General features: G+C 45.8%; 1 protein-coding gene across 1 annotated transcript in view; it reads left to right on the top strand.

Annotated features, from left to right (window-relative positions):
* ANO10 (anoctamin 10) overlaps nucleotides 1-21,777 on the top strand; it is a 473,406-nt gene that overhangs the window by 241,640 nt on the left and 209,989 nt on the right. The window contains exon 12 of the mRNA XM_075315233.1: nucleotides 19,788-19,907. Within this exon, the coding sequence (XP_075171348.1) occupies nucleotides 19,788-19,907 (120 nt within the window). The remainder of the gene's footprint in view (nucleotides 1-19,787; nucleotides 19,908-21,777) is intronic.

Below are 21,777 nucleotides of genomic sequence, written 5' to 3'. Positions count from 1 at the left end.
TTTGCTGGAAAACAAAAACGCATGCGTTTTAGCGCAAAAACGCTGCAGCTAAAAACGCTGCGGAAACGCGGGAAAAAATGAAACGTGCGCACATAGCCTTAGATCATGCTGTCAGACTCTGACATCACAATCTAAAGCACTCCAGGGCGCCAATGGGTTGGCATGGCAGTGTGGGGTCAGATGATGACCCCTGTCTCTGCCATGACATGTTTCCTGGGAATGCTGGCAGAGCACTGTCACTCACAGTAACATTGCAATTCTCCTGATCAAAGCGATGCTGAAGCATCGTTCTGATCAACAGAAGCGATCAGACTGTGCAGGCATAAAGTCACCTAGGGGGATTAGTAAAATAACTAAAAAATGTAAAAAAAAAAAAAAAAAAAAAAGTTTTTAAAAATATGAAAAAAATATAAAAAATCCTAAAAGTTCAAATCATCTTCCTTTTGCCCAATTGAAATAAAGCAATAATAATAATAAAACAAAATACACACATTTTGTATCGCCGCGTTCAGAAATGCCCAATTTATCAAAATATAAAATCAGTTAATCTGATTGGTACATGGCGTAGTGAGAAAAAAATTCCAAACGCCAAAATTATATATTTTTTTTTTTTGGTCACAGCAATATTGCATTAAAGTAGATTAACAGGCTATCTATTAATTGCAGCACAAGATGCAAAAAATATGCATTCAATGAGCCCTAGATCCCAAAAAATTAGAATACTGCGGGTCTCAGAAAATGGTGATAAAGACGCTATTCTTTTATTTATTTATTTAATTTATTTTACAAATTTTTGATTATTTTTTTCACCTCTTAGATAAAAGAAAAAAAAATAAAACTATGCATGTTTGGTATTGGTATTACTGTGTGGTACAAATGACAACTGTACAGATACTGTGCTATGCATAGTGAATAAAAAGCTAACAGCATAGATACTGTAACAGCATAGATGCCCAGCAGGACATCGCCTTTGAAGAAAATGGTCCCAACCATTCAGCAACGAATAGCGATCTCACAGCAGGGGCCTGATTACTGGTAGGTGTCACACATAACGAGATCGCTAGCGGGATCGTTACTGCGTCACAGAAACCGTGACTGCAGCGATCTCGCGAGCGATCTCATGTGTTACGGTACCTTAAAGGTCCATTCACACCTCAAATTATCAGGTTTGAGTATTCCTAAGATTACTTGTTTCCTGATAATCGAGCAATATAAACAAGCCGAAGATCAGTGTTTTGCTTGTTAGTCAGGTAAAATTACTTTTAGGCTATGTGCGCACGTTGCATTCTATTCCGCAGCGTGTAAGTCACTGCATGTGCCTCTCAGAACGCAGCCGAAAAAGCTGCGTTCTGAGACGCATTCGGCAGAACGCAACGTGTGCACATTCCTGGAGAATTCATGCGTGTTCTGGATGCTTGCTCTGCCATAGACAGAGTGGGAAAAGCATCCAGAACGCACATTTTTGACAGTGCGGTCCCACTCTCTGCAGCATCCCCATAGACTTGCAGCAGAGCCGAGTGGGACCGCACTGTCAAAAAGAGCATGGCTGGCTGCGAGACAGAGCCGCGTGATCAGAATGAACTCGGATGAACTTCACCTGACTTCATTGTAATCGCACGGTTCTGTGCGTGTGCTGCAGCTTGATTTGCAGTCACACGTGAAGGATTCGTCTGTGATTGCAAATTCCCTGAGTGACTGCAGTGAGCCGCGCGATCAGCTGTGCTTTCACTCAGGTTACTCGCGGCCACAGCTGCAGTCCTCCACCTGAGAGCGGTAGCCGTGAGTAACCTCAGTGACAGTACAGCTGATCGCGCGACTCACTTCCGTTGCTGCATGGAGCTCACAGGAGCGGCGGTGTTCTACTGCCGCTCCTGTCAGCTTCCGATGTCGCAGAGCTGAAAGCGTCGTTGGACCTTGCGTGGATTACGTCGGACCTGGAGGTGTTTTTGAGGGGATAATAAAGTGGTGAAAGAGGGTGTTTTTTTGTCTTTCATTACAAATAAAGGATTTTTTGTATGTGTGTGTTTATTTTCTTTAACTTACAGGTTAATCATGGAAGGTATCTCGGGGAGACGCCTGCCACAATTAACCTAGGACTTAATGGCAGCTATGGGCTGCTGCCATTAACTCTTTATTACCCCGTTTGCCACCGCACCAGGGCAATTCGGGATGAGCCTTGTAAAGTCCCGGGACTGTCGAATCTAATGGATGCGGCAATTCCGGGCGGTTGCTGGCTGATATTGTTAGGCTGGGGGGCTCCCCATAACGTGGAGCTCCCCATCCTGAGAATACCAGCCTTCAGCCGTGTGGCTTTACCCTGGCTGGTATCCAAATTGGGGGGGACCGCACGTCGTTTTTTTTAATTATTTATTTATTTTACTGCTCGATATAGACCCGCCCACTGGCGGCTGTGATTGGTTGCAGTGAGACAGCTGTCAGCATGGGGACGTGTCTGACTGCAACCAATCTTAGGCGCCGGTGGGCGGGGGGAAGCAGGGAATACGAGATGGATTAATGAGCAACCGGCATTTTCAAAAGAGGAGAAGCCGCCACAGTGTGAACGCCGTTCAGCGCCGCGCCGGTGATCGTGGATCGGTGAGTATGAGAGAGGGGGTGGGAAGGAGAGACCGACATGGACAGAGAGAGATAGAGACAGCGAGAGAGAGAGACCGACCGACAGAGAGAGAGACCGAAAGACCTGCCTTTGTTATGTAAAAAAAACAGGCAGATCGCAACAATAATGCAGTGGAAACGCACTGCTTAACATTTTGGCTGTATTTTTCTACAACTCATTGATTTCAATGGGTGTAGAACACTGCCAAAACGGACAAAAGAATGCTGCTTTTCTAAACGCAGAGATTTTGTCAAATTTTTGACAATCAAAATGCTGCGTTCCAAAAAGCATCGTGCGCACAGATTTTGCATAATTCTCATAGACTTTGCTGGGGAAGCACAACACATGCATTTTGTCAATGACACAGTGCAGTTGCAAACGCAGCCAAAACGCAGAAAAAAACTCAACGTGCACACATGGCCATAAGCTTGTAATCACTCCCATCAAAGTTTTTATCCTCCAACTATATTGCAGTCATCATATATAGTACAGTGTACTTACAAATGATCAATTTGCCTTTCAGTTAATTCTTCTATTTTCTATTTGGTCTCTGACATCACTTGATTAAAAATTGATAAGCTGAATCCTTCTAAGCTCTATGTAGAAGTCTATTTTCCATGCATGAGTCATCATTGCAATGGCAGTAGGGAAGAATGGAATAGCTAGATCAGAAGTTGAGGAGGTTAACGATTCTTGCAGAGACAAGAGACTTCCTGTTTCTACATAGATCTGAAAAAAGAGAAGGATTTACTGGGTAAAAAGACAAAATGAGCAATTATAAGAACACAGTGCCACATAATATGATGTTTGCAATATATTAAGAGGATAAAAACTTTGATGGGAGTGCTTCTTTAACAATTTTTGTTCTCAACAGCACATTGCCCTATTTAGCACAGCACGCTGTTTAGAACACTGAAAGCCTTTGTACACAAAATAATCTTTTATTGATGGTTTGGTGCACATTGGAAGCACAGTTGGCAATTCTAAATATGGTATTAAAACACCGATCAGCGTTCTAGTAGCTGATTGACATACATTTTCTCCTGCAAATTGTGCAATTTGAGCCTTAATGTACATAGTTTTCTATGTAAATCTCTCAGTAACCTAGGGCCTCAAAGGTAAGAAGCTTATTGCTTGACTGACTGCTCCTTTGCCTGAAATAGAGAGAAATAGAGTTGGAGTGACAGAGGCTTTACAACTACCACTTCAGCCTCATTTTCATATCTATTCAAATGCTGATTGGTAATGGAGGAAGGACTGGTAGTGTAAAGGTATTGCTGGACTAGACTCTAAAAGAGCTACATGCACATATAAATAGTTTAGGGGTGAATTCCTATTCCATTTTACTTCATACCACACACATTTTAATACTATTTTTTAAACTAGCCTTGTCAAATCTAAGTTAGTTCTCACAAAAGTTTTTATTTTCACTGTTTTCTGTTTTGTTTTTTGTTAACACAGCACAGGCGTCATCAATGTAAGTGATACCAATATAGACAGAAAACTATAGCATAACTAAATCTATGTACAAGTACAAATACGGCTGTTGTCATAATATACACAGTACAGTACCGTATATTACAAAAGTGAGTTCACCACATTTTTTTTAAAATATTTTATTATATCTTTTCAAGGGTCAGGACTGAAGATATGACACTTGGATACAATGTAAAATAGTCAGTGTACACCTTGTATAAGGCAAAATTTGATCACTTCTAAATAACTCAACACAGCCATTAATGTCAAAACCACTGATTACAAAAGTGAGTACACTGCAAGTGAAAATGGCTAAATTGTGCCAAAGGTGAGACCTGAGACTTTGTAAAGGCTGCTTTACACGTAGCGACATCGCTAGCGATGCCGCTCGTGAAAGCACCCGCTCCGTCGTTTGTGCGTCACAGGCAAATTGCTGCCCATGGCGCACAATATCACTAGGACGCGTAAAACGTACTTACCTTCCTATTAACGTCGCTGTGGGCTGCGAACAACCTCTTTTTTAAGGGGGAGGTTCGTTCGCCGTCACAGCGACGTCGCACAGCGGCCCGCCAATAGAAGCGGAGGGGCGGAGACCAGCCGCATTAACGACATGCCCACCTCGTTTCCGGCAGTACGCAGGTACGTTGTTGTTAGTTGTTCCCAGGGTGTCACACGTAGTATTGTGTGCTGCCTCAGGAACGACGACAACCTGCGTCCAGAAACTATTTTTTTGTAAATGAACGATGTGTCAACGATCAACGATTAGGTGACTATTTCTGATCATTGACACTTGCTCATAAGTGTCACACGCAACGACGTCGCTATCAACGCCGGATGTGCGTCACGAATTCCGTGACCCCGACGACATATCGTTAGATATATTGTTGCGTGTAAATCCCCCTTTACACTAATGAGTCACATGACACTGTAGAGAGAAAATGGCTAATTGGGTGCAATTTGGCCATTTTCACTTAGGGGTGTACTCACTTTTGTTGCCAGCAGTTTAGATATATCTTCAGTGTTGTCCCTTGGTATAATAAAATATTTACACAAATGTGAGAGGTGTATTCACATTTGTAATCTACTGTATATAGATCAGTTGGATAATTTTCAGTTGTCCAAGCTTGGTGCACTTGGGATGAAGGCTAGGAACGGTCAAACCACAGTATATTGAATACAAGAGCCACTTCTAGACCTCAATGGTGCCTCCACGGTTCAGTGAGGCCACTGCCTGCTAAAATTCCACACATAAATAACATCATGTATCTGCAGCCATGGAAACTTGTTTCACGCGTATCTAGCTATGGATGATGGTAAATATATTTCGCGTTTTAGGTGTGGAGGCACGGGAAATAGAAAGGATTTATCTCTCATTAACTTTGTGCAGGAATCTCTTGTGTCAAGTTGTTTTTTATAGAGATGCTTCATTGAACAAAGTCGATTCTACTTTCTATTGAATGCAGTTTTCAGATAACCAACATTGATACAATCACTTTTGCTATATTTATTTCTATCCAGTTCCACATTTTGAAGACGAGGTTTTTTTCTGCAAACACCTTTGACCTTGTTTTTTGATTTTTTTTTCCCCCCTTTGTGTGAGCCTTTTCTGTAACAGTAAAGAAAAAAAAAATCTCCAAGGGTTGACAGAAAACCACTACTTAGCTCCATAGGAGCTGCTTGTCCTCTGCCATTAATGCTCTTCAGCTGGGATAATTCTCTGGTATTAACTGATATCTATATAATCAGCAAAGTAACTGTTCGAAAAAAAAATGAAATGAATGCTTACCCTTTGTGACGGTTGTCTTTGAAGCCAAGCACTCCTCTGTCATATCTGCATTGTTTCAGCACGGCTTTGTGAAGTCACAGGTGGCAGTGGCTTTCCAGGCTGTACTTAATAGGCCATTCATTGGAACATATGCTCATTATAAAATAACAGCTCTAACCAGAATATTCATCTAGTTAACAATGTGGAATACATTTGGTTGAATGCAAATAATATATTGTAACCAACATCCTTTTTTAAGATTTCCCGAGACATATATTGTTCTCGCATTGTGTCCGCCAGTTACATGCATACATATGTGTGTGTGTGTGTGTGTGTGTGTGTGTATATATGTATATATGTATATATATATATATATATATATATATATATATATATATGTGTGTGTGAATATATATATATATTATATAATATAATTTTTTGTGAGACTATACACAATAAAATATCAACAGTGTCATTAATGCCAATCTAACAAGGTTTGGTGGGTGGGAGGACAGAGGGATAATGTTTGAACAGTAATGATATGAGAAGGTAGGGAAGGGCCTATTGTTGGAACAGTCCTGTTTTATAATTAAATTCTATATGTATATACCCCAGAATTATGGTTTTATTGATATATTGGCATAAACCATTCTACCAATGCGAATAATTTTTAAAGAAGCACTCCTGGGTTGCTGGTTTTTTTTTTTATTCCTTAAACCTGTATAAATGTTGGTGTAGTGTAGGTGTATTAATATACTTACCAATCAACATCTTCTCCAGTTTCCAGTGCCTTTTTGGTCCTCTTCTCGAGTCACGTGACTGCGATGCTGACTCCCTGGATCACACTGAGCTCTATATGTTAGCCGGAAGTGACTTTTACAATGGAAGTCTATGAAGCATCAGAATTAGGCTCCATAGACAAATATTGTAGTAATGACTTCAAGCTCACACATAGACCCTAGCATGATTCGGAAAGTCGGAATCACCATAATGTGGTTCAGAAGACCAGAGTGGTGCTGAAAACCAGAGAAGACGGCGGTCAGTGAGTATATTAACACACTTATACTACACTAACTTTTGTACAGATGTAAGGAATAAAAAAAGAGGAGTGCTTCTCTAAAGTGGTTTTCCCATAATCAAAGTTAATTGTAATCAATCTTGAAATAATAATAAAATCCACAATTTGATGTGTTTAAAAAAAAAAGTTCCTTTGCCAAAATAATCTTATATATGTGCCCTGCTATATACTGTGTAATGGCCATGTCTGATTATCCATGAACATACCACATCTCCTGGGCCGAAGAGGAGGAGGATGCAAAAAAGCTTATACAGACTAGATATGAGCAAATCTTTAGAAGTTTGGTTCGCTGAGTACATTTGAACCTTAAAAAAGTGTGGTTGATCTGAACCTCAATGGAAGTCACTAATTGGGCAGTTTGTGGCTCCACCCACATTCTTCCAGCCATAAGCAGAACACTTCTGGGGGAGGGTGGGCGAGGTTTTTCAGATTTTATTTTTTTCGTTTTGTGTGTGCACATTACATCTTGTCATGCTGACTATCCCAGTGTGAGCCATACAAACACTGTACTTGGCTCACACAGTGCTGAGCATCACTCATACCCGCGCACAGCGCTGCTCGCTTGAGTGGTTTGCACTCGTAACTCACTCGAACATCGAACCCAAACTTTGTTATTTTGGAAGTCGGTTTCCAAATCTGAACTCCAAACATTGAACCTCAGGTTCGCTTATTTCCAATACAGACATTACAGCACAGGAACTGAAATAATCCTTTGAGGTAAAACATTTTTTTAAAGCAGGCAAGGAAATGTTTTACCTCACAAAAAGAATCAGCTGTAATGTCTGTATACCGCGTATTTTTCGCTTTATAAGACGCACCTGATTATAAGATGCACCCCCAAATTTGGTGAAGGAAAAGAGATTTTTTTTTTTTTAATGTTAAATGGGGTCCATCTTTCAATGCCAGTGTCCGTCTAACAAATCATATGGGGTATATGTCCCTCATAGCCCCCCATCCTAAAATTAGCCCCCCTTAATCTGGATATGGCCCCCTTATATTGAATATAGCCATCTTGTGCTGGGACACGTCCCCCAGTGCTGCTCATGGCCCCTATAGATGGCACACCTCCCTTGTGTTAGATATGGCCCCCATGTGTGCTGCCCATGGCCACTATAGATGGCACACCTCCCCTGTGTTAGATATGCCCCCCATGCTGCTGCCCATAATAAAATAAAACACTTTCCTTACCTTCTCAGCGCTGTAATCCCTGTGTCTCCCTCCTCGCAGTTGAGCTCAGAGTCCTCCCTCCTCCACTTCGTGGTTCTTGCTGCCGGTCATGTGATCTGCACAGCAGAGTGATATCATCTCTGCGTGCCTATCACAGAAAGCAGCAGCAGGAGACCGGGCGATCAGCGCTGGAGGTAAGTAAAGCTTTTTTATTTTACTATGGGCAGCAGCACGGGGGCCATATCTAACACAGGGGGGATCATGTGCGATCAAAGGAGGGCGCAGGCAGATATAATATGCCCCGCTGCCCCAGCCCCTCAGCGTGATGTGGTTTCAGCACCACGCTGCTGATGGACAGCGGCTGTGCATATTATATGGAGCGGGAGCAAGAGATCTAACGCTGCCGCCCGCAGCTGTCACCTGCCCCCAGCACCGCTCCAGAGCGGACCCTGCAGTATATGTATAAATATGTACCACCCCCACCCCCGTATATTCGGTTTATAAGATGCACCCCCTACTTTCACCCAAAATTTGGGGGAAAAAAAGTGTGTCTTATGAAGCGAAAAATACAGTACTTTATTACCTCCTCCCCTGCCCAGGAGCTGTGGTATGATCAGACCATGTACGGTCAGACATGGCCATTACACAGTACATACCAGGAGCACATATATAAGATTATCTCAGCACAGGATCGTTATTTTCCAACACATACAATTGTGGAAATTGTTATCCCAAGATCTATTGATTAAAATTAACTTTAAAAGGAACTTTGTTCTTTGGAAAACACCTTTACATTTTTATTATGGTTATTGTACTAGTGAGTTTATGTGTTCTCCTTGTGTTTGCGTGGGATTTCTCACACACTCCAAGGACACACTGATAGGGAATTTTGATTGAGCCCTTATGGGGACAGTGATGACGCTGTCTGTAAAGCGCTGTAGAATTAGTGGTGTTATATAAGAGAGTACAATAAATAGTCTACATTTTAGTTCTAGGCCTAATTTGATAAAACACCATTAGCTTCTTTTTTCTTGGTTATAGAAGATCAGTGAATGAGGAAAGACACTACTAATGAATCATAGAGTAGCCAAATGTGTAAACTGAGCTTTATTTGATGAGCAACAAGACTGTGTTATATTGGTGCCCCAACGCTTCAATTTATTTCTGTGGAAGATGAGCTGCTGTTAGAGATGTCCTTCATCAGTTTATTCCTGGAAAACATAACCATGGGGCATTTGTTCAGAGGAATGGGAGAAATAAGTGTCAGCCAAAAGCTGTGGAATGTGTGTAAGGTGTGAGCAGCTTGTCTACTTCTACGTCTTTAGTTTACTTTACAAATGGGCTTATGGTGGTCCTAAAAAAAATACTCTGAAATGCTGGCCATGTCTCCTGCAACCACTGATTGCCTGCAGCAGTGATGTTTTATTTTGGTCAGAAGAAACTTTCTCCTTAAGGCCGAGGCCACATGGGGATTACTGCGAGTCCTTGCATGACACTCAGCACACACTCGCAGCACAGCAGGGGCCAAGTGTCATGCGAGTATTATGCGAATGTGGTCCTATCATGCGATCAGACCACAGTTGTAGAGGGGAGGGATGGATTTATCTCCCTATCTTCTCCGTTGCCGGCTGATGCGAGTATCACACTGCTCACGCGTTACATCGGTGTAATTGCGAGAGCATTGTGATGTTTCTCTCGCCCCATAGACTTGCATGAGTGCGAGTGGATCAGGATCTCATTCCGCCTGCCGCATGCTGTGACTATTTTCTCAGTCTGATTAGGGCTGAGAAAATAATCACTCATATGAGCTACCCCATAGAGTAATATTAGTCCAAGTGGAATGTGATTTTTTTTTTTTATCGCATTCCACTCGCAACGTTTTTTTTGCCATGTGTCCTAGGCCTAAAGGGCCATTTACACGCTGAGACATCGCTAACAATATATTGTCGGGGGTCACGGTGTTTGTGACGCACATCCGGCGTCGTTAGCGACGTTGCAGCATGTAACACGTATGAGCGACCTTAAACAGTTGCAAAAGAGGCAAAAATCATTGGTATGTGAGACGTCGTTCACTTACCAAAAATCGTTGCCTATTCAGTAGCGAGGTTGTTTGTCGTACCTGTGGCAACACATATCGCTATGTGTGACACAGCAGGAACGAGCAACAACCTCATACCTGCAGCCGGCCGCAATGAGGAAGGAAGGAGGTGGGCGGGATGTTCGTCCCCCTCATCTCCGCCCCTCCGCTTCTATTGGACGGCTGCCGTGTGACATCGCTGTGACGCCGCACGTACCGCCCCCTTAGAAAGCAGGCGATTCGCCGGCCAGAGCGACATCGCAGGGGAAGGTAAGTCCATGTGACTGGTGTAAGCGATGTTGTGCGCCATGGACAGCGATTTGCCCGTGAAGCACAACCGACGGGGGCGGGTACGCTCGCTAGCGATATCTGTACCGATATCGCAGCATGTAAAGTACCCTTAAGGCTAAGGATTGTTCATGAGTAGCATTTTTGTATTAATCTTTTTCCATCCTTTTATTCTAGTGGAAAAAATGTGATATTCTAGAGTAACAGCAAAATGAATGAATTTTTAAAAAATCTCTTTTACAAGGTATTTTTCTCCTTTGCGGTTTTTTAAAAAAAAAATGCAGCATGTCCATTCTTTTGGCATTTTTACTGTACTTTCCCCATTTAGATCAAAAGCACTTAGCATGAAAAAAACACATAGAAATGCATTAAAAGCATAAAAATGCTTGTAATTTACTTTACGGTTTTCTTTACACTATCACTCACTTTTCTGCTCAGACTGATATCAAGGCTTCAGCCATACACTAGTGATACTCGGGATCGGCAGGTCCAACCGAGTTAGAAAAAACAAAACCTGGTTCGGGCCTGAAATCGATCCCGGATACCTGGCTGGTCTTCAGTCCCCATATAAGTCTATGGGGACCATAATTCAGCGCTTTAAAATGGTGGTAGAAGGGATAGGGGAATTGGAGCAGGTGCGTATACTTACTGAGTCTCCACGAAACTCTAACGCTTCTTCCAGGGCCGCTCTTTATCCTTCACACATATTCACTGCTTCCCCCACCCACAAGCAGTCCCCGCGTCTCTGGTTGCAGTCAGATGTGACTACCACCCTCTGTGACAGCGTGTCTGACTGCAACAAGTCAGAGGCGCTGTGTGTGTGTAAGATGGTCGTCGAGTTCCTACCCCAGAAGACACCAAATGTGTGTGTGTGTGTGTGTGTGTGTGTGTGATACGATATAAAGTGATATTATGCAGGAATGTATAGTGTAAGGTATTGTAATGTATAAGATGTAGCAGAGTTGAGAATGTTACTATGTAGAGGTGTAGCAGTATTGATGATGTAATGCATGTGTATTGGTATAAGGTGTAATGTTATGTAGTATATAATGTAGGATGCTTAATAAGGCATTATTAGTGTTATAGGTCTGCAGGTGAAAAGTTAAATCTGCCCGTGACAGACAGGTAACAGCTGGGATTCTAAGATTAGCCGGTAGGGGAGCAGCTAGTGCTGAGGGAGAGAAACGGTTGCTGTGGAAACGACAGTTAGGGCCACGCCTGTGACAGGAATAGACCTCAGGTCTGAGGAGCAGCAGAGCCGCATGCAGGGCCATATTTACTATTAGGCACCCGTGGTCCGGTGCCTGGGGCGGCAGGTTGTGGGGGGGCGGCACCTTCTGGCAGCAAAAAAAAAATATATTTTTTTTTTTACAGATCCTCTCCCCCTCTGTTAGACAGTCGATTAAATCCACTGTGTTTTCGGAGGGAGGAGGGGGGAGAGGCGCACCTCTATTTATTTGTGTCCGCATCAATTAAGACGCGAATGCAAACAAACTGCGGCCGCCGGGCACAGGAAGCTCATTGACCCCGGAACTGCCGGCGCCTGCACTTCTGGGGTCACAGGCACGCGCCAATCAGCTCCTTCCTCTTGGCTGCGTCCACTGCTGTGTGGACGTCAGATGCAGAGCTCACAGCAGGACGCCGCGATGGAAGCCGGTGTCAGAAGAGGATACTCACGTGAGCCAGGAAGATGGAGGCGGGCACTGGAGCAGGTAAGTGCATGCAGAGCTGAAGATTCATAAGGAGCGTGTGTGGGGGTGTCTCTAGTGCAGACCGGAAATCTGCGCATGCGGGGGAGAGAGGCTGATACTGGAGGGAGGCAGAGGCTGATACTGGAGGGAGGCAGAGGCTGATACTGGGGGGAGGCTGGAGGGAGGCAGAGGCTTGTACTGGGGGGAGGCTGGAGGGAGGCAGAGGGGAAGGCTGGAGGGAGGCAGAGGCTGATACTGGGGGGAGGCAGAGGCTGATACTGGGGGGAGGCTGGAGGGAGGCAGAAGCTGATACTGGGGGGAAGCAGAGGCTGATACTGGGGGTAGGCAGAGGCTGGAGGGAGGCAGAGGCTGATACTGGGGGGAGGCAGAGACTGATACTAGGGGGAGGCTGGAGGGAGGCTGAGACTGGGGGGAGGCTGGAGGGAGGCTGAGGCTGAGACTGGGGGGAGGCTGGAGGGAGGCTGAGGCTGAGACTGGGGGGAGGCTGGAGGGAGGCTGAGACTGGGGGGAGGCTGAGAGTGGGGGGAGGCTGAGGCTGAGACTGGGGGGAGACTGGAGGGAGGCTGAGGCGGAGACTGGGGGTAGTCTGGAGGGAGGCTGAGGCGGAGACTGGGGCAGGCTGAGGCAGAGACAGACTGGGGGAGAGAGGCTGAAGCTGAGGGAAGATAGAGGCTGATGCTTGGGGAGGCTGGGGGAGAGAGGCTGATGCTGAGGGAAGATAGAGGCTGATGCTGGCGGAGGCTGGGGGGAGAGAGGCTGATGCTGGCGGAGGCTGGTGGGAGAGAGGCTAATGCTGGCGGAGGCTGGGGGGAGAGAGGCTGATGCTGGCGGAGGCTGGGGGGAGAGAGGCTGATGCTGGCGGTGGCTGGGGGGAGAGAGGCTGATGCTGGCGGAGGCTGGGGGGAGAGAGGCTGATGCTGGCGGAGGCTGGTGGGAGAGAGGCTAATGCTGACGGAGGCTGGAGGGAGAGAGGTTGATGCTGGCAGAGGCTGGGGGGAGATAGGCTGATGCTGGGGGAGAGAGGCTGATGCTGGGGGGAGAGAGGCTGATGCTGGGGGAGAGAGGCTGGTTCTGGGGTAAGAGAGGCTGATGCTGGCGGAGGCTGGGTGGAGAGAGGCTGATGCTGGTGGAGGATGGGGGGAGAGAGGCTGATGCTGGCGGAGACTGGGGAGTGAGGCTGATGCTGTCGGAGACTGGGGAGTGAGGCTGATGCTGTGGAAGGCTGGGGGGAGAGAGGCTGATGCTGGGGGAGAGAGGCTGATGCTGAGGGAAGAGAGGCTGAGGCTGGTAAAAGAGAGGCTGATGCTGGGGGAGGCTGGTGGGAGAGAGGCTGATGCTGGGGGAGGCTGGTGGGAGAGAGGCTGATGCTGGGGGAGAGGCTGCTGCTGGAGGCGGGGGGAGAGAGGCTGATGCTGAGGGAAGAGAGGCTGAGGCTGGTAGAAGAGAGGCTGATGCTGGGGGAGGCTGGTGGGAGAGAGGCTGATGCTGGGGGAGGCTGGTGGGAGAGAGGCTGATGCTGGGGGAGAGGCTGCTGCTGGAGGTGGGGGGAGAGAGGCTGCTGCTGGAGGCGGGGGGAGAGAGGCTGCTGCTGGTGGAGTGGGAGAGAGGGGCTAATGCTAGAGACAGGGGTCAAGGGTTGAGGGATAGTGCAATGACAAAATCGATTGGGTGGGGGGGAGTGTAAGGACTCAGAATGAGAGAGTGGCAGCATTGGGAGCTCATTATGGAGAAGGGGCAGCATGTGTGGGCTCAGTATGGAGTGGAGCAATGTAGGGGAGTCAATATCAAGAGTGGGGTAGTGTGTGTGGGGGGTGTCTCAGCATAAGCGTGAGTGTGGTGGTCTTAGCATGAGTGGGGCAACATGGAGGTGTCATTATGGAAAAGAGGAAGGCAGCATTAGGAGCTCATGGAGAGGGGCAGCATGAATGGGACACTGTGAGGAGGGGGCAGCATGCATGGGACACTGTGAGGAGGGGGCAGCATGCATGGGACACTGTGAGGAGGGGGCAGCATGCATGGGACACTGTGAGGAGGGGGCAGCATGCATGAGACACTGTGAGGAGGGGGCAGCATGCATGGGACACTGTGAGGAGGGGGCAGCATGCATGGGACACTGTGAGGAGGGGGCAGCATGCATGGGACACTGTGAGGAGGGGGCAGCATGCATGGGACACTGTGAGGAGGGGCAGCATGCATGGGACACTATGAGGAGGGGGCAGCATGCATGGGACATTGTGAGGAGGGAGCAGTATGCATGGGACATTGTGAGGAGGGAGCAGCATGCATGGGACATTGTGAGGAGGGGGCAGCATGCATGGGACATTGTGAGGAGGGAGCAGCATGCATGGGACATTGTCCTCACATCATGCTGCTCCCTCCTCACAATGTTCAGATCATATTTCATAATAGAGGAAGGTGTGGTGGATATAATTTATAAGGGAGGACAGTGTGGTGTTTTAGTTTATTAGGGGCAGTGTGACAGTCACAGTATATAAGTGGGGACGGTGTGGTGGGAATATTTTATACTCATGCTATGTTTTGATGTGCCTGTGGTGATCCCCATTGGGGGGGGTTAGTGCCCTTCGTTTCTCATTGATACTTTTTAAAGTGTTTTACAGAGTAGATCTGCCTTAAACAGATGTTGTGCGCGAAAACTCAGTTTTACGTTGTCACTAAGGGGCGCGACCACTTAAAGTGCCTAGGGCAGCATGAAGGCAAAATACAGCCCTGGCCGCATGACATGGGTGTCCTGAAGAGAGTGAGACCATTACATAGAATAGTGTGACAATGGAAAAAAGGGAGCAAGTGAGAAATGAGAAAGAGAAGGCGATTACCGTGATACAGAGTGGTCTAGTGGAGCCGGGTCAGCACACTGACGAAAGAACGAGTGACAGAGCGAGACGGGTCCTGGTGTACGAAAGAGCAGGGCAAGGAACGAAGTGAGTGTCTTAAGCGAGTGTCCCTGGGACGTCTTCAGTAGCTTATAGCTCCTTCCAGCCATATTGGAGGGAAAAGACGTGGGATTGCTTGAGGAGGAGACTGACTTTCAAGGATTGTTATGTAGTACTAGGCTTGGTAGTGAAAGGAAGAAAAGGACTTATGAAGGTTGGAATGACTAAAGTGAAGAATGTGCTTAATGATCCTATGTGATATTGAAATGTGCAAGAAGATTTGTGTCCACCATCTTATGTGCGTTGTTGATACTAAGTTAATGTTCAGTAAAACTGCATTTTTTATGGACTTGTAATCTCCCTCAATGAACTGTGTACCATCTGCTCGTGGCTGGCCAAAACAACAGGCAACATGCGGCCTGCCAATGCATATAGCCTCTGGAGTGAAACACTACACACCCATCCAGGACCTCCATTTTCATGTAGCGTGCCGGGGTGCGGTAGACGATTGTCTTGCCCACGACTACCACCCCGGGCCACGTTACATGTGTATCTCTATTGCTGTAAAAATAAATCAATGGAATTGGCGTAGGCTCCCCCTATGGGACCCAGCACAGATAAAGCATACAGGCTGCAGCCCTCTGGTGTGTGCTTATTTTGGCTGTGTAGCAAAATAAGAACTGCATGTGGCTTTTTTTGATTATTATTATTTAAATAATTAAAAAAAACTGACATGCCGCCTCCCCCCCTCCCAATTTTGATACCCAGCTATGATAATACCGACAGCTCGGAGTTATTATTCTCAGGATGGGGAGGCCCATGCTTATTGGGCTTTCCAGCCCAAAAATGGCAGCCTGCAGCTGCCCAGGATTGTCACAAGCATTAGATGCTACAATCACCGAAACGTTACCCGCCTCATCCCGATTGCCCTGGTGCCGTGGCAATCGGAGTAATAAGGGGTTGAAAAACAGCTGCCACTAAGCCCTAGATTAGTAATGGGAGAATTATATGAGATCTCCCCGTTACTAATCTGTAAGTGAAAAGAAATAAACACAAAGACCGATAAAATCCTTTATTTCAAATAAAATACAAAAAAACCCCTCTTTCACCCTGTATTAACCTTCATAAGACCCACGTCTGATGTAATCGACATGAGGGTTCCATGACTGTTACATCTGAAGTGACAGCACACAGCCATAGAACATGACTGCCTGCTGTAAGCTTCAGGCAGTAAATGAGCCGTTCGAAGAGCGGTGACATCACTCAGGTTATATGTGGTCACAGCTGGAGGTTCCCACGGTCCTCCACCTGTGGGAACCTCCAATCACTCCCAACAGTAAAAGTTTGCACAATCCCTGCGAGGATTCTCTGCAGAGTTTTTAGGATCAAACTCGGTGTGTAATTACACTCTGGGCATTACTGTACATGAATCAGTTACACCCTCCCCCCCCTCTTTTTTGTTTTTCTTTTATTTGATAAGTGACTGCTAAGATGGCAGATGCTTATATGAACCAGAAGAAAGCAGTGCTGATCAGTATTTGTGAAGAGTGAGGTCTCGATGGATCAGACAAGACCAAAGAGATGTTGATCCGTACCTTGTGGAGGATGATGCCAAGGACCAGAGCTTGAGAACAGTGGACCACCAGGAAACCTAGTATGGATCTGGTTTCAGAACTGTCCGACTCAGCGGGAGCTAGCAGCATCCACAGTTCCCAGAGTGTAATGTACTCTTGTGCGCCACTCATTCTGCAACAAATTGAAGAATGTGACTCTCAAGTGTAGCTGCAGCTTGTGCTACAAGAACGCAAAGCGGAGTATGAGTTTGCTGAGCGACAGGCCCATGCTGAATGAGAGGCTGCCAAGTCACAGGCTGAGAGCAGCAGCAGGCCCAGGCCAAGCGAGAGTTGCGAAAATCTGAGCGAGAGCATCACCTGGAATTAATCTGACTCCAGAAAGAGAGCAATTTACCCCACTGCACAGTGAGTCCAGTAACTTCAACACCTTTAAACACTGACCCAAGCGTTTTCTTGTGATGGAAAGAGACCGGGACTTGGACATATTTCTGAAGGGATTTGAATAGTCTTGAAGATAGTACCAGTTGGGCATGATACTTAACCCCATGTCTAATAAACAAAGCCCTGGAGTGATTGTCGCTCTCCCTTGAGAACAAGATGGAGAGTATGAGGCCAACAAACTGGCCCTAATGCGTAAATACCAGCTGACTCCTGAAGTGTACCACAAAAGATTCTGGACCCTCCAGCATGGCCTCTACGACAGCTATGTTGATGTGGTGGATGGACTTGAAACCAGCTTTGAGCAGTGGGTCCAAAAATTATCAATTACCACCTTTGAGATATTGAAGGACCTGATGGCGAACGACCAGTTCTGCATTTTTGTCCTGTAGATGAGCAACAATTTGTGATGGACTGGGAGGCAAAGGAGGCAGCTAAAGCATTACAGATCGCCCATATCTATGAGAACAACCGAGCACCTGAGATGCAGAAGCCGGCCATCGCCAGCTGGGAGAGGGTTAAGCAGACAACCATCCCCAATCTCCCTGCCATCCGATCTTTGGGAGGTCTCAAGCCATTTTCCAACAGTCAGTCTGCCTGTCAGTGCTATACCTGCGACTGACCAGGACATAATATCCTCACCTAACAATTGAAGCAGGAGAGGAACCGCACATCCAAGGGCCTAGTGCAGCTGTTCTTTATGTGGGTGGGGCAGGTATGACAGCCTGTGAAAACTTGCAACTTGCAGTTCTATAGTGATAGTGTTGCCCATGGTAACCGTACCATGGGCAACACTGTCACTATAGAACTCAAGGGCACTGGTGCTGAACCAACTCTCATCCACCTTGAATTTGTGTTCCCCGAAGAATTTGGGAAGATCCATGGGAAGACCCTGACTGTTACTGGGACTGAGGGTGTTTAGCAGCTTTTACCGATGGCCTGATTTTCCTAGACTGGAGTTGAGGGAAGTGGGGGTGTCTGAGAACATCCCCACAAATGATTTATTGGGTATCGATCTGGGAAGATTGGTCATTCAATATATTCCTAACAACCTTTGCCTATCTGGTAGTTCATGTAAGCTAAATGTTGATGATGTGAATATCAATGTTGTACATGATAAGAATGTGTTTGCTGGTACAGGATAAGGCTAGTTTCACACTTGCGTTCAGCGCATTCCGTCACTATGGAGAATAGCGCAGTCCGTTAACGCACTGCGCTATTCTCCATAGACTTGTATTGACGACGCACTGTAACGCAAGTGTCTGCGTTGCATCCGCTGGACAACGCAGCGTCGTTATTTTGACGCTGCGTCGGGCAGATGGAACGCAGCATGTAACGTTTTTCTGCGCTTGGCGGAGTGTGAAAAAAACGCAACCTGCAGGAATCCGTTAGGCGTCTGTTGTTTTTATAATGGACGCCTATGGTGGCGGATTCCGTTAGAATGCGTCATTTGATGGATTCCGTTAACGCAGCTGATTTTACACAACTGCGCATGCTCAGATGTGTAAAGTCAAGGAAAAAAAACTATAACGGACTGCGTTATTTTGTACGATCTGTAGCATGCATTGTGCCACTATATGCAACGCATCCGTTACATGCGTCACACAACGCAATGCTACGGATCCTGTCCAACGCAGGTGTGAAACTAGCCTAACTCACATGTCACGCTGTAGGGTGAGGTATCCATTCAAATAAATTCATCTCTAAGGGAGATGGAAAAAGGCAAGGTGACCACGAGGAAGAGTGGGAAAGAATTACCCAAAACCTGAGACCGTTACCTAAATAATTTGAACTACTCATGCTCTTTTTTTATTTATTTTTTTTAATAGAGGACCCTTTTGAGCGAAGTACATGTACAGTCCTTTGTTCACTTACCTTTATGTTGGCCTTCAGCTCTAAGAGAATTTGTCTTCTGGAAACAATAGTCCAATATGCATTTTCACGAGTAGTAGAAGCTGAGCAGATAGATACATCGATCTCAGGGAGAAGATTCAGCATTATTGTATTTGATTCTTTTAACTCTTTGTCCATTCTTGGCAAGTAGTCAAGAGGGCCGTCCTAATCAGTGACACATACCTATCTTTCTATGCTGACGTATGCAAAGAAGGCTGTAAATCTCTAGGACTGCCCACTTGATTAAAAACACAGACTCGACAGACATATGCATGAGTTAAAAACAAGTTATACTGCAACTTTTCCCAATAGAACTTTGTATCAATCTGATTAGTTTATCCTGCTCTTTTACATATTGACTTCAGATTGACTGGATATTCAATGTGACAGATTCCTTGTCAGTTATTCTTTTTAATGCATTCTCTATAATGCACATATTGTTATTTATTGAAGGCCCTCTTCTGCATTACTGTAGGGGTTTGCTCTATTCCAGCAAGTACAAGAGAAGATGGTTCAAGATATGTAGTTTATTGTGTTCTGCACATTCCCTGCACAAGGATAATAAAAGGGGACAAAAAAGGACAAAATCATAAACTAAATATATTGAGACGGTCCTCTGATGACAAAGGAACTTGTTTGGCAATGCTACTGTACTTGTATTATGGTGCCAGAAAACAAGGAGAATAGGAGCCTAGCTAATCTTCCCAGGAAAACAAGTAGTGCAGCTTGAGAAATCACTTTGGGATGATAGTCTCTCTTTGTTTGTCTCTTAGCTTTCGGCTAACATTCTCCTTTTTCTTTTTTAATTTGACAGCACGCTCTGTTAGCGCTGAAGTTTATCTTGGCATTTGTGATTCCCAACAAACCATATGACATTCAGATAAAATTAGCCAGACTGGAATTTGAGTCCATGGAAGCCCTCAAACAAAAACAGGTAAGTGAATAATTTTACTACCTGAATGTAAGCAAAGCAAGAATGAAAAAAACCTTTAATTATGGAAATTACCTCTACCGTCTCGGAAGTGCTTTGTTACGGTGTTGAAGGCAAGTAATTTCCATTCGCTTCCTCTGAAGCCTGCGTCTGCTATTTGCTTTTCAGTTCACAGCCCAGGCTTGAGTCCCTATATACAGATAAAGTATGTTTATATGTTTATATTTTGAAAGCTGTTTAATTCAGTGAGAGTCACAAAAATACTCAGTAGAAAAGGGGCATTCATAATGGTCATATCACTTATGGTCCAGGAGAGGAAGAATTCAAAATCCACACCCAAGAACAAACATATACAGTACATGAGGATTATATATGGACAGACAAGATGAACCTCTGAAGGGTTTTGTTTCTCTATTTCTATAACAATATTATAAGGCCAATTAAAAGTGTTTTGTCACCAGATTTCACAGTACACATTGCATTCAGTATCTGGTAGACCTGGTGAGGCTGGTGTACGTATTTTCAAGTTGGAAATAGCAACATCTAAAAGGGCAGCCAATATACGGCATTCAAAGCATTGCATTGGAAAGTTTTGTAATGGTCGTGCCAACTTTCATAAGCCACATTTTTCCACAAACATTCTGTACCTCCAACATATAGCCGGTTTACAGGAGGTGCAGGCCCATATGTCAGGACCCAGGAGATTTACTAAACCTTCTGGAAGTATTTGAACAGCAACAGTTGGTTGCTGCTGTTATAGGCAGATGCTGACTGTATAATACAGCCAGCATCTGTGAAGCTGTTACGGTTGCTGTGGCACTGGAGTCTATGTCCAGATTTCTTGCTACTGCACATGTGCGAGCACTGGAGACTATGTCCAGATTTCTTGCTACTGCACATGTGCAAGCGCTGGAGACTAAGTCCTATCTTGGAGCCATTGCACATATGCGGGTGACATCATCGCTGACACGAGGTCACATGTCTCTGACACCTTCTATGCCGATTGGCCGCTGGTCATGTGCTTGTGACACGTGGTCACATGTCTCTGACACCTTCTATGCCGATTGGTCGCTGGTCATGTGCTTGTGACACTTTGCTCGGTGATAGGCCAGCGTGACGTCATTCCTGTCGTTCTGGCAGCGTATTGGCTCTGGTGTCCTCCATCTTGGATGAGGTACAGAGTCTATATAAGACCCTGACGAACGCCGCTCAGTCCTCTTGGTTCATGCATGAGAGTAGACGCTCTGTGCACGTTCCTCTAGGCATCTCTCTGTCTGTGCTAGGTGAGCGCTACCGGCAGGGTAGCGTTCTTATACCTTACAGCTTCGGCTGCAGTCCGTATCCTTACCTCTTAGGGGAGCGGACATAGGCAGGTGCCTGAGGCACATGGTCCGGCTGGGCCTTGTGATTCTACTCGTAGGTGGACGTTGCCGCTAGGGTAACGTTCCTTATACTGCGTCTGGCAGTTGTTCGTATCCTCGCACACTAGGGGAGCGAACAGAGGTAGGAGCTTTGTGCGGCTTATGCTGCTGTCCGTCTCTTTTGCACTACTAGAAGAGCGGACCTAGGCAGGTGCCATATCTAGTGGTTCGTGTCCTCGCACACTAGTGGAGCGAACGCAGGTAGGAGCTTTGTGCAGCTTACGCTGCTGTTCGTCTCTTTTGCACCACCAGAAGAGCGGACCTAGGCAGGTGCCATATCTAGTGGTTCGTGTCCTCGCACACTAGTGGAGCGAACGCAGGTAGGAGCTTTGTGTGGCTTACGCTGCTGTCCGTCTCCTGGCACCACTAGAGGAACGGACCTAGGTAGGTGCCATTTCACACTCACTGCCTTTGTCTCTGTGATTATTAACAGAGACCATTCCACACATCCT

This window comes from Anomaloglossus baeobatrachus, chromosome 6 (assembly GCF_048569485.1).
Source record: "Anomaloglossus baeobatrachus isolate aAnoBae1 chromosome 6, aAnoBae1.hap1, whole genome shotgun sequence".
In the NCBI taxonomy this organism is placed as follows: domain Eukaryota; kingdom Metazoa; phylum Chordata; class Amphibia; order Anura; family Aromobatidae; genus Anomaloglossus; species Anomaloglossus baeobatrachus.
The sequence above is the reverse complement of the archived record's forward strand: the minus strand, read 5'-3'. Positions and strand labels throughout refer to the sequence as shown.